The following is a 14315-nucleotide window of genomic DNA, read 5'->3' on the forward strand; positions in this document are numbered from 1 at the left end:
CTACATGATGTTGTCAGGTGGGTTTTTGTTTGGTAGTGATGTTCATTTTCCTGAGAACTTGTAGTAAAAAAATTACTTGTTTTGGATTTGAATTCCTCACAGCTCGGTTAACTAAACTGTGACCTGTTTATATAGAATGCTTCTACCAGTGCATGGCATGGTGCACAGCATCTGTTAGGTGCTTAGTAAATATTAGATTGATGGTCAGTGGATTTGGAAGCTTCACATTTTGGTAGTTCAAAATGGAAGGAGCAGAAATTGTCTGAAGTTATAAGCCATGATTATTTCTTGGAGAATATAGAATATATGACAGAGAATCTAAGACTGGTGTTTGTGGAACATTGAATTTGCATTTCAGAGGTAGCTTCAACTTGGGTGTTTCCCTTAACCATATTTAGAAAATGCTTAATAAGACACTTTGGGGTGTTTCATTTTATATGTAAACTTCCCAGTCACAGTATAATTGATTTAGATGAAAGTAATTCTCTCTCACTCTCTCTTCATCCTGGGGGTTGTGGTTTGGTTAATTAGAAAATAACATTTCCTTTTTATTGGATTTTTAAGAATTTGAATGATGACAGAAAATTTTAAATGGCTTCTTTGTGAAAGAAAACTGAACAGCCCACCGCTGGCAGAGTGGGGTGGAGCAGCCCTGTTCCTTCTCTCGCTGACGTCCGTTGGCTTCTGGGCCGTCTGTCTTGTCTCCCAGATGGATATGCTAGGAGAGGCCCAGGAAATGCCTACCAAAGAAAAGGAAGGCCTTCCAGGGCAGGAGAGCGCCTTTTCAGAGCGGCCCCAGCCTCTCTGATCCTCCCCCATCATGAGAGCAAGAAACCCCCGAGAGACTTGGCCCATAACCCATTTCTGTCAGGATTTCTCCTCCTCGGGATTGGAGTGAAGGAGCGCAGGCTGGTGGAACTGATGCTTGCCATCCCCAGATAGCCTCATGTTCTGGAAACTGGCATATGGAAGGGTCTTTTAAAGTGACGGAAGCCTCTGGGGAGAAGCTCAGTGATCATTAGATCATGAATGCGTTATTCTGGTGTGTTAGGATGGCTTACCAAGCTTTGGCATGTGAGGCAGAGTAACCTCTGTAACCTCCAAGACCTTATCAGTGTGTGTTTTAAGATTTATTTTTGGTGGGGTGGGTGCAGTGGTGAGGTTGGGGGGCGAGAATTAGAGATTGATCTTCTATCTACTGGAAGTTGAAGCCAGGAGGCAGGGACTCCATCCAGATCTCCCACATGGGTGACAGGGGCCGAAGGACATGGGCCATCTTCCGCTGCTTCTCCCAGGCCACTAGCAGTGAGCTGGATCAGAAGTGGAGCAGCCGGGACTCCAGCTCAAAGCGGCACTCACATGGAATGCTGGCATTGCAGGCGGTGGCTTACCCCACTGCGCCACAATGCAGTCCATGACTTTATCTTTAAAATGATGCTCATGATCATACTGATCTCAGGTGATTGCCAAGAAAATGCAGCAAGGCAGAGCGCATTGCTGAGGTTTCTTCCATAGGAGCCCCAGAACGTAGGTCTGACTGGCCTACGCAGCAAAGGGTTTGGAATGGCTCTAGGAAGTTCCAGCCTCCCAGGAAAGGCTGAAGAACTGTGCACAGAGGTTGTGCAGCTCTGAATGAAGCTCAAGACCATGCTGGAGAGCTTGTCTGGGGAGGGCTGCTGTGTCATTGCTGAGCATAGGATACCACAGCTGGCATCGCCTGCACAGGGCCTGTCATTAACACTGTTGTCACTGGTACATGGATGTTGACTGTTACTGTCTGCTCTTGAAGGAGTTCCCTGCTGCCTGTGTTCTTTGTATCACTTGTTCCTGGTTCAGAATCTCAGGCAAGTGATTCTGGGTCATTGAGCCACGTCTTGCACAGGGACTTGTGATAGCAAGTTTATGATAGTAGCAGCTTTTATGACAGGATTCAGGGTCTGCCCACCATGGAGACAGAAATCTGTGAATTCCCAGAGCAAAAGAGAGGACGTCAGAGGTGGGCAGCCCAAAAGGTGGTAAATTACCCCTACTTATAAGTTGTCTCCTGTTATGTCTGACATATGAAAGGTGCCTAATCTTGGCTTTGGTTAACTCATATTTGACAGTCCTATTTTAAAAAATATTTGTGTCTTCAGCATTTTAGGCTTTTAAAAATGAATTTTTGGGGCTGGCATTGAGGCATTCCACTTCCGATTTAGCACCTTGCTGAAGTGCCTGGGAAAACAGTGGAAAGGATGGTCTAAGTTCTTAGGCCCTTGCTACCCACGTGGAAGACCTGGATGAAGCTCTTGGCTCCTGGTTTTGGCCTGGCCCAGCCCTGACTGTTGTACCCATTTGAGATATGAATCAGTGGATGGAAGATTCTCTCTCTCTCTCTTTCTCTCTCTAATTCTGCCTTTCAAAGAAATAGATGTTAAAAAAAATAAATTTTCATTTTTTTATTTGAAAGAGAAAGAAAAGAAAGATCTTCCCTCTGCTAGTTCACTCGCCAAATGCCTGCAATTTTTGGGGCAGGATCAGGTTGAAGTCAGCAGCCTGGAACTCAATCCATATCTTCCACATGGGAGGCAGGAATTCAAACACTTGGGCCATCTTCCGCTGCCTTTCAGGCAGATTCCTAGAGAGATGGGTTGTAAGCAGAATAACTGGGACTCGAATTGGCACACTGATTTGTATGTGTGTGTGTATGTGTGTGTAATTTTTATTTTCTAATTTGGTAATTACTGGTGGATCAAAACTATGAAAATACTTCAAAGAGTTCATGAAAAATGGAATTAAGAGGTAAATTTGTTTTGGTGCAAATTGTTTTGAATTATATGCATAGTTGTTTTTAAGCAGTGTGCATTTTCCGTGGACTTTTTGAAGACTGCTTTTATGCATGAATTTCAACATCTTTTGGCACTGAAATAAACTTACCTTTTAGTTATACTTTCCCCAAACTTTTTGAAGTTCACTTCTACCTGAACAAAAGCTCTTTGAGGACCTCAGTAATTTTTTTTAAAAAGATTTATTTATTTGAATGGCAGAGTTACAGATAGGGCGAGAGGGTGAGAGGGTGAGGGAGAGAGGGACCCTCCATCTGCTGGTTAATCCCCCAGATGGCCTCAACAACTGGGGCTGGACCAGGCTGAAGCCAGGAGCTTCCTCCAGGTCTCCAAGGTGGGTGCAGGGGCCCAAGCACTTGGACCATCTGCTGCTGCTTTCCCAGGCCCATTAGCAAGGATTTGGATCAGAAGTGGAGACTCTCAAACCAAGGCAGTGGCTTAACCTGCTGTGCCACAGCGCTGGCCCTGTTAATTTTTTAGGCTGCAAAGGAATCTTGAGATCAAAAAGTTCAATGTCTGACATCTGCTATGTCAGGGAAAAAGTGCTATGTTTTCTTTAAAAGAAAACTATTTGATTAATTTATTGAAATTGTTTGAATAAACCTTTGCTTATTTAACTATGTAGACCCATAACAACTTTAAAAAATCCTTCAAGTTCAGCATAACCAAAATACCTGCACATATATGCATGTGGGGATTAAGTGAACTGAGTTGTTAGTGATGCAGGTATACAAGTATACAACTAAGAAATGGGATAATTGTAGATGAAAGATTATAGTCTGTTAGTCTGATTCATATGTTACAAAATGACTTGGAAGACGTGGTCAGTGGAAAGATCACTGGACTAGGACTGAGAACACTTTTTTTGTGTTCTGGCCCTGATTCCTTGATGCAGTAAATGTGTCTTTAAGGGTCACTGTGTTGAATTTGCATTTTTTCAAATGAAGCATGGAAATAAATAATTCCTGCCCTATTTTTCTAATGCTGACTCAATAATTACCTATGGTTTATTGGGCTCTATTCTAAATCATCACAAATACAGTGATAAAATCACAAGGTCTTGACCTCAAGGGGATAACAGTTTAATGAGCAAGGCAGGGATAAACAAATAAATATATAAATAATTGTAATAACCACTCTGAAGGAATCAAATGAGAAATGTTCTCTGGTGATGATTAGTAATCTAGAGAGTGATGTCAATTTGGTGTTACTGACTACTTGTTCAAAGGCAGTTAGTTTCTTTTTTTGGTTAGCTTTTTTATTTGAACAAAAATATATAATATTGCATAACTAAGTATGTATGAGATTATTCTACTAATCATATCTGTATTTTTTCCAGTGCTCTTCTTTTTAATGAAGTTAAATATATTACCACCCCGGAAGACCTTCAGAGTACAGAAAATGCTCTAAAAGGGAAAGCAAACATTGTCTTCTCGTATGTCAGAGCCATTGGAACACCGGGTATTGATTAACTTTTGCTTTCATTTTTGCTGGGTTCCTGTACTTGTGGGAGTATATTAAAATACTCAACATATTAAGTTTTCTAACCACAATATTAACATTTAAATTTTTTAAGATTTTATTTATTTGAGAGGTAGAGTTATAGACAGTGAGAGGGAGAGACAGAGAGAAAGGTCCTCCATCCACTGGTTTACTCCCTAGATGGCTGCAATGGCCGGAGCAGTACCTATCTGAAGCCTGGAGCCAGTAGCTTTTTCTAGGTCTCCCTCATGGGTGCAGGGGCCCAAGTACTTGGGCCATCTTCTATTGCTTTTCCAGGCCATAGCAGAGAGCTGGATCAGAAGAGGATAACCCGGGACTAGAACCGACGCCCATTCTGGGTGCTGGCACCACAGGTGGAGGATTAACTCACTGCACTATAGTGCTGGCCCCAATATTTAAATTCAAAGCATCTTTCCAAATATATTGTCTTTCTTTAAATGGGCAGAGCAGGTTGCTAATAGGAGAGGTAGAAGAGAATGTGCTCACCATTTTTGGTAAAGTGGGTAGATACAGTGCTGGGAACTGCAGGGGCTTTTTTTTTTTTTAAGATTTATTTATTTGAAAGTCAGAATTACACAGAGAGAGGAGAGGCAGAGGGTGGGGGAGAAGTCTTCCATCTGCTGGTTCACTCTCCAATTAGCCACAACGGCTGGCCAGAGCTGTGCCGATCCAAATCCAGGAGTCAAGAGCTTCTTCTGGGTCTCCCACATGCGTCCAGGGTCCCAAGGACTTGGGCCATCTCCTACTGCTTTTCCAGGCCATAGCAGAGAGCTGGATTGGAGTGGAGCAGCTGGTCTCGAACCGGCGCTGATATGGGATGTTTTGCACTTCAAGTCAGGGCGTTAACCTGTCTTAGTATCAGAGGGAAGGGATTAAGTTGGTGGAGTAGGGAGGGAGCTGCTGCTGTACTTTCAGGAGATAGTTTAAAAAAAGTGGAGAGTGCCGTCTCAGGGAAGAGTTAAGGAGAAAACAGTAGAGGAAACTGTAGGCAAGTTGTAGGGACATAGTGGTCTACATGGAGGGCATGGATGCGCACAACTCCAGACTCCAGTAGCTGAGAACCTCTGTGATAGCATTGGAGAGTGAGGTGAGACCAGACTGCAGCAGCCCAAGCCACTGGCGAAAAAGCTGCAGGAAGAGCCTAGAGGGAATCCAGCTTGGAGCCCCAAGGGAGATAGTATATATTCCAAACTAGAGGAGAAAAAACAAGGGGGGAGGTATGTTTACTCTATTCCCGATCACCCTGTAACTGCGTCATGTAACAAGCAGAGAGAGCAGACTTCATTTTGGACATCTGCAAGAGCTGTGCCAGCTCACGTCTGCGCCCAGCAACCAGCCAAGAGGAGACTGCTGAGTCTGGTGGGGAGAACAGACAGGGGACTGGGTGCTCATGACTGTGAGAGGCTTGTGGGCTGGGACTGTGAACACGCTGAGGCTGTGTGGGAGGACTCAGGGTGTAGCTGGTACTTTGGGCAGTCACTGTGGAAGGCTCCACATGATCAGGGATCCCTGGTTACCTGGTGAAGAACATTGCGGAATCTGAGCTTACACTGAGGACTGCGCAGATCCTTTGTGTGGTCCTTGTGACAGAACAGACAAATAATATATGCGCTGGGCTAACACCCAGCCACTGGTCTCCTGTAAGGAGAGGAGCTCAGCTGAGTCTACAACAACAGACAAGAACAAACCTCCATTCTGATTAAAGAAAAAAAAAAAAAGATTTACCACACCAAACCTGGGTGTGTTGCTCCAGACATGCCCTTTACCCTGGAGCACTGGGCATAGCTCCTTGGCCACATGCAGCACATGCCTCTAGGTATTCACTGAAAGCAGACATTCCGCTAATCCAAACAGTCTTAGTCAAAAGATGAAAGCTGCCACAGCAAAAAAACCAAGAAAACAATGAATATCTCCACAAATGCCAAAGAGCAAACACACCAATTCGAGAAACAAGAATAAGGAAGACAGCATGATGCCCCCAAAAGAACACAACATTTCAGTACTAGATTGTGAAGATGGTGAGATAGAAGAAATGCCAGAAATGGGATTAAAAAAATCGATCATAAGATTGCTTAGATGTAATCTGAAGCAAATGCATGGACTAATGAAATCTATACATGACATGAAAGAAAATTTCTTTCAGGAAATTGATATCTTAAAGAGAAATCAAAATGAAATCTTGGAAATGAAGAATTCAATAGAACAAATAAAAAATACAGTGGAAAGCCTTAACAACATTGATAAGACAAAAGAAAGAATATCAGACTTAGAAGACAAAGTACAGGAAATTATATAGTCAGACCAAACACAAGAAGGAGAAATTAGAAAACTAAAAAACACTGTTGAGAATCTACAGAATATTATCAAATGACCCAACATACGGGCTCTAGGAGTTTCTGAAGGTGTGGAAACAGGGAAAAGATTAGAAGGCCTTTTTAGTGAAATAATAACAGCAAATTTCCCTAATTTGGAGAAAGGGACATCCAAGTACAGGAAGCACATAGAACTCCTAATAGATGTGACCAGAAAAGATCTTCACCACAACACATTGTAGTCAAATTCTCCACAGGAAAACATAAAAGATTCTAAAATGTGCATGAGAGAAATGGCAGATTGTTTTCAGAGGATCTCCAGTTAACTCACAGTAGACTTCTCATCAGAAACCCTACAGGTTAGGAGAGAATGATGAGATATATTCCAAGCCTTAAGAGAAAAGAACTTTCAACCCAGAATACTGTACCCTACAAAGCTCTCATGAATGAATGAAGGTGAAATAAATACATTCCATGACAAACAGAAACTGAAAGAATTTGTCACTACACATCCAGCCCTGCAGAAGATGCTTAAGGATGTGTTGCACACAGAACAGGAACATGGTCATCAATATGAAAGAAGGTAAAGGAAGGAAATCTCTTAGTAAAAGTACAACAGAAATCCAAAGTAATAAATAGGAGATTACTGATGCCATAAACAAGAGTGTCAAATTGTTAAATCAACAACAGGAGTCACTGTGTACTTATGTCTCATGTGGGATCTGTCCTTAATGTGTTGTCCAATGTGAAGTAATGCTATAACTAGTACTAAAACAGTATTTTTACACTTTGTGTTTCTGTGTGGGTGCAAACTGATGAAATCCTTACTTAGTATATACTGAATCAATCTTCTGTATATAAAGATAATTGAAAATGAAAAAAAAACTTGGTGTTAAATTGGAAATTGCATAGAAAATTAATTTTAAAAAAATATCATGTAGGATCTCTGTCCTTAATGTGCTGTACACTGTTATTTAATGCTATAACTAGTACTCCAACAGTATTTTTCACTTTATGTTGCTATGTGGGGGCAAACTATTGAAATCTTAATATATACTAAACTGATCTTCTGTATATAAAGAGAATTGAAAATGAATCTTGATGTGAATGGAAGGGGAGAGGGAGTGGGAAAGGGGAGGGTTGCGGGTGGGAGGGAAGTTATGGGGCGGGGAGAAGCCATTGTAATCCATAAGCTGTACTTTGGAAATCTATATTCATTAAATAAAAGTTAAAAAAAATTAAAAAAACAAGGTTTCAAAAAAAAGTAATAGGAATATTTATGAAAAAAGGCAGGGCAAAATCATTATTTATCAGTATCAGTAGTCACCTTGAATGTAAATGGCCTCAACTCTGCAGTTAAAAGATACAGACTGGCTGAATGAATTAAAAAACAAAACCCATCTATTTGCTGCCTACAACAAACACATCTCCCAACAATGATGCAATCGTACTGAAAGTGAAAGGATGGAAAAAGATGTTCCATGCTAACAGAACAAAATAACAACTGCTGTAGGTATCCTAATATCAGACAAAATAGACTTTAACACAAATTGTTAAGAGACAAAGAAGGACACTATATAATGGTTAGAGGATCAATTCATCAGGAAGATGTGACTATTATAAACGTGTATGCATCTAATTAAAGGGCACCAGGCTATTTAAAAGAAATGTTAAGGGATCTAAAGGGAGATACAGACTTATATGCAATAGTAATGGGAGTATTCAGTGCCCCACTTTCAACAAAGGACAGATCAACCAGACAGAAAATCAGGAAGGAAACAGCAGAGTTAATTGACACTATAGACCAAATGTACATAACAGATATCTACAGCACTTTTCATCCTACAGTTGCAAAATACATATCTTCTCAACAGTGCATGGAACTTTGTCTAGGATTGACCACATGCTAGGCCATTAAGCAAGTCTCAGAAAATTCAAAAACATCAAAATTATACCATGCATCTTCTTGGATCATGATGGAATGAAGCTGGAAATCAACTTGGGAATCTCTAGAATATATGCAAATACATGGAGACTGAACAACATGCTCCGGAATGAACAGTGGGTCATAGAAGAAATCAAAAGGGAAATCAAAATTTCTGGAAATGAAAATGACAATACAGCACATCAAAACTTATGGGATACAGCAAAAGCATTGTTACAAGGAGAGTTTATAGCGATTGGTGCTTAGATCAAGAAGTTGGAAAGGCACCAAATAAATGAGCTATCAATGCATCTCAAGGATCTAGAAAAACAACAGCAAACCAAACCCAAAACTAGTAGGAGAAAAGAAATAATTAAAATGGGAGAACAAATCAACAAAATTGAATGAAAAAACAACACAAAAGATCAGCAAAATCAAGAACTGGTTTTTTGAAAAAATAAAATTGACATACCATTGGCCCAAGTAGCCAGAAAAAAAAAAGACACAAATCAATAAAATGAGAGATGAAAAAGGAAATGTAACAACAGACACCACAGAAATAAAAATAATCAGAAATGACTACAAAGAGCTGGATGCCAAAAAACAAAAACCTAGAAGAAATGGATAGATTCCTGGACACAAACAACCTACCTAAACTGAACCATGAAGACACAGAAAACCTAAGCAGACCCATTACCAAGATGGAAAAGGAAACAGAAATAGAGACCTTCCTAACAAAGAAAAGCCCAGGACTGGATGGCTTCACTGCTGAATTCTACCAAACATTTAAAGAAAAACTAACTACAGTTCTTTTCAAGTTAGTCAAAACAATTGAAAGGGAGGGAATCCGCCCAAACTTTTTCTATGAAGCCAGCATCAACTTAATTTCTAAACCCAAAAAAGATGGCAACAGAGAAAGAACTACAGAGAGCAATTTCCCTGATGAACATAGATGCAAAAATCCCCAACAAAATTCTAACCATCAAATCCAGTAACACGTGGACCAACTGGGATTTATCCCTGGTAGGCAGGGATGGTTACATTCACAAATCAGTCAATGTGATACATCACATTAGCAAACTACTAAACAAAAACCATACGGTTATTTCAATAGATGCAGAGAAAGCATTTGCTAAAATTCAACACCATTTCATGATGAAAATTCTAAGCAAATTGGGTATAAAAGGAATATCCCTCAACTCAATCATGGCAATTTATGACAATCCCTGGCCAGCATCCTATTGAATGGAGAAAAGTTGGAAGCATTCCCACTGAGATCCAGAACCAAACAAGGATGCCCACTCACACCATTGCTATTCAATATAGTACTGGAAGTTTTAGCCAGAGCCTATTAGGCAAGAAAAAGAAATCAAAGGGATACAAATTGGGAAAGAGGAAGTCAAACTACCCCTATTTGCAGATGACAAAATTCTGTATACAGGGGATCCAAAAGGCTCTACCAAGAGACTGTTGGAACCCACAGAAGAGTTTGGTAAAGGAGCAAGATATAAAACCAACACAGAAAAATCAACAGCCTTTGTATACACAGTGCCACGGCTGAGAACTTTTTAAGATTTTATTGTTTTATTTGACAGAGTTACAGTGACAGAGACAGAGACAGAGAGAAAGGTCTTCCTTCCATTGGTTCACTCCCCAAGTGGCCGCAATGGCCAGAGCTGCGCCGATCCGAAGCCAGGAGCCAGGAGCTTCCTCTTGGTCTCCCATGCAGATGCAGGGACCCAAGCACCTGGGCCATCCTCCACTGCCCTCCTGGGCCACAGCAGAGAGCTGTTCTGGAAGAGGAGCAACCAAGCATAGAACCAGCACCCATATGGGTACTGGCGCCGCAGGCAGAGGATTAACCTAGTGCACCATGGCTCCGGCCCCATGGCTGAGAACTTTTTTTTTTGTTTTGTTTTTGTTTTTTTTTTTTTGTTTTTTTGTTTTTTTGGACAGGCAGAATGGATAGTGAGAGAGAGAGAGAGAGAGAGAGAGAGAGAGAGAGAGAGAGAGAAACGTCTTCCTTTTTGCCGTTGGTTCACCCTCCAATGGCCGCTGCGGCCGGCGCATCACGCTGATCCGAAGCTTGGAGCCAGGTGCTTCTCCTGGTCTCCCATGCGGGTGCAGGGCCCAAGCACTTGGGCCATCCTCCACTGCCTTCCCGGGCCATAGCAGAGAGCTGGCCTGGAAGAAGGGCAACCGGGATAGAATCCGGCGCCCCGACCGGGACTAGAACCCGGTGTGCCGGCGCCGCAAGGCGGAGGATTAGCCTGTTGAGCCACGGCGCCGGCCGGCTGAGAACTTTTAAGATCAATCCCATTCACAGTAGCTGCAAAAAAATCAGCTACCTTGGAATAAATTTAACCAATGATGTCAAAGATCTCTACAATAAGAATTATAAAATATTAAAGAAATAGAAAAAGAAAAATGGAAAATCTTCCATTTTCATAGATTGGAAGATCAATATTATCAAGATATCCATTCCCCTGAAATAATTTTACAGATTCAATGCAATACCAATCAAAGTACCAAAAATACCGAAGACATTCTTCCCAGATCTAGAAAAAATGATGCTGTAATTCATGTGGAGGCACAGGAGACCTCGAATAGCTAAAGCAATCTTATACAACAAAAACAAGGCTGGAGGCATCACAATAGCAGATTTCAAGACATAGTACAAGGCAGTTATAATCAAAACAGCCTGGTATTCATACAAAAAGAGTTGGATAGACCGAGGCAACAGGATAGAAATGCCAGAAATCAATCCAAGCATCTACAACCAACTTATATTTGACCAAGGAGCTAAAACCAATCCCTGGAACAAGGGCCGTGTCTTCAACAAATGGTGCTGGGAAAACTGGATTTCCACATGCAGAAGCATGATGCAGGACTCCTGCCTTACACCTTACACACAAATCCATTCAAGATGGATTAAAGACCTAATTCCATGACCTGATACCATCACATTATTAGAGAACATTGGGGAAATCCTGCAAGATATTGGCACAGGCAACTATTTCTTAGAAAAGACCCAGAGGCACAGGCAATCAAAGCCAAAATTAACAACTGGGGTTACATCAAATTGAGAAGCTTCTATGCTGCAAAAGAAACAGGAAAGTGAAGAGGTAACTGATAGAATGGGAGAAATTACCTACAGACTATGCAACTGATAAAGGATTAATAACCAGAATATATAAAGAGATCAAGAAACTCCACAGCAACTAAACATACCAACCAGTTAAGAAATGGACAAAGGATGTAAGCAGATGTTTTTCAAAAGAAGAAATTCAAATGGCCAACAGACACATGAAAAAATGTTCAGGAACACTAGGCATCAGAGAAATGTAAATCAAAACCACAATGAGGTTTCACCTCACCCCAGTCAGAATGGCTTTCATCCAGAAATCAGTAAACAAATGCTGGTGAGGATGTGGGGAAAAGGTACCCTAATCTGCTGTTGGTGGGGATGTAAACTGGTAAAACCACTACGGAAGACAATTTGGAGATACCTTGGAAATCTGAATAAAAACCTACCATGTGACCCAGCTATCTAACTCCTTGGAATTTATCCAAGGGCAGTAAAATCATCAAATAAATGTTATCTACCCCCCCATGTTTATTGTAGCTCAGTTCACAATAGCTAAGACATGGAGTCAACCTAAATGCCTGTCAACTGAAGACTGGTTAAAGAAATTATGGAATAGTACACAGTGATAAAAAGAAATGAAATTCATTCAATTGTAACAAAATGGAGGAATCTGGAAAATATCATGCTGAGTGAAATAAGCCAGTCCCAAAGAGACAAATACCATGTGTTCTCCCTAATCTGTGAAAACTAATAGAGTACCTAAAAGGAAATCTGTAGAAGTGAAATTGACACTTCGAGAAGCAATGACTTAAACAGCCCTGTTTTGACTGTGGAGGAACAGTTTTTTTTCCTCCATACTATTTGTTGAACTCTTTACTTAGAATTAATCATATGAACACGTGGATAGGGGCTTATTCCCTCTGTGTGTGTCTCTCAATTGAAAATAGATCTCAGTAAAAAATAAGAGTGGGAATAAGAGAGGGAGGAGGAAGTTTGTAACTGTAAAGCTGTATAGTTCTATATACATTCTTACAGACTTACTTGTAAGGGTAAAGCTATAAACTTACCATGGGACTCAAATCCCATTAAGCTGGGTGATAATAAGGCCAGCTTAAATGTTAAAGTGATCATATTAAGTGTTTAATTGATCATATAAATAAGATTAATTGTCAAAGTGATCACATAAATAAGAACAAGTGTCTGGTAATAACAATAGAATTAAAAAGGAGAGAATGTTCCAACATGGAAAGTAGTCTGTATAGCAGACTCATAGAATGACAGCCATTTTAAATAGCACTCTGACCTCAGAATCATCCCTTAAGGCATTCTGGTCTGGCTGAAAAGCCCATGAGAGCATTTTAGGCATGGAAAGCCAAGACACTGTGGCAAAAAAAATGTCCTACATGAAGGATCTCTCTGAGAGAGACTCTAGTGGAAAGAAATGGACATCAAAGAAGGATATACTTTTCTCTGAAGGGAAGAGAGAACTTCCACTTTGCTTATGGCCTTGTTTAAATACTGACAGAGATTTTGTATTCAAAAGGTTTCCATAGCCTTGGCATCTCATGTCAAGAACCTCGGGTGATCATTGACATCATACATAAGAGTGTTAATTGATAAATTAACAACAAGAGTCACTGTGCACTTACTTCCCACGTAGGACTCTGTGCTCAGTGAGTTATGTTATGAGAATTAATTGTAAAATTTGTTCTCATTTTTTTTGTGCATGTGTATGCACATTGTTGAAATCTTTACTTAGTATAGAGTTGGTCTTCTGTGTATAAAGTTAATTGAAAATGAATCTTGGGGCCAATGCCATGGCTCACTTGGCTAATCCTCCACCTGTGTCGCCAGCATCCCATATGGGTGCCAGGTTCTAGTCCCAGTTGCTCCTCTTCCAGTCCAGCTCTCTGCTGTGGCCCAGGAAGGCAGTAGAGGATGGCCCAAGTGCTTGGGCACCTGCACCTGCATGGGAGACCAGGAAGAATCACGTGGCTTCTGGCTTTGGATCGGCGCAGCGCCAGCCTTAGCAGCCATTTGGGGGGTGAACCAATGGAAGGAAGACCTTTCTGTCTGTCTCTCTCATGGTCTATATCTGTCAAAAAAAAAAAAAAAAAGAAAATGAATCTTAATGTAGAATGGGACTGGGAATGGGAGAGGGAGGTGGGATGGGAGTGAAGGTGTGAGGGCGGGTGTGCTGGGAAGAATCGTTATATTCCTAAACTTGTACTTAGGAAATTTGTACTCATTAAATAAATGGTTTCTTTGGGGGAAAGATTTAGTTCTCATTGAAGTGTGAAGTCACCAGCTAATTTGAGAAGAGAAAATGAGATAGGAGATGGTTGTTTGGTAGATGTGGAAATAAAGAATGGTTGCTAAGCAGAATAATTCATAACAGTGAACATTTCCAAAGGTGATGCTTTTTCTTTTTCTTTTTTTTTTACTCTAGCCACATTTACTTTGGTGAGTATGGGTACAAAATGGCAGAGTAGTCGACTTAACCTGAGTTATGTTTTAGCCCAGTGAACAGGGCAAAAATTATAAAACTTGAGCTTGGAATTGAAGCTTGTTTAGGAGGGAAGAGAGGACCAGAGTGGGAGCATAGGACAGTGAAAAGTGGAAGGATCTCTAGGTTTTTGATCCTGGTGCTTTAGAGGTATGTA

General features: G+C 40.9%; 1 protein-coding gene across 5 annotated transcripts in view; it reads left to right on the forward strand.

The window, feature by feature from the left end:
* The window catches only part of TXNDC16 (thioredoxin domain containing 16), a 96389-nt gene that overhangs the window by 23643 nt on the left and 58431 nt on the right, over positions 1-14315 (forward strand). For all 5 annotated transcript variants that reach the window (XR_009867202.1, XM_062204583.1, XM_062204585.1 and 2 more), the window contains one exon: positions 4165-4286. Coding sequence is in view for 4 of the 5 variants with exons in the window: in XM_062204583.1 (XP_062060567.1) it covers positions 4165-4286 (122 nt within the window). In the remaining variant the exon portion in view is untranslated. The remainder of the gene's footprint in view (positions 1-4164; positions 4287-14315) is intronic.

The sequence above is a fragment of the Lepus europaeus genome, chromosome 11 (assembly GCF_033115175.1).
Source record: "Lepus europaeus isolate LE1 chromosome 11, mLepTim1.pri, whole genome shotgun sequence".
Classification (NCBI taxonomy): domain Eukaryota; kingdom Metazoa; phylum Chordata; class Mammalia; order Lagomorpha; family Leporidae; genus Lepus; species Lepus europaeus.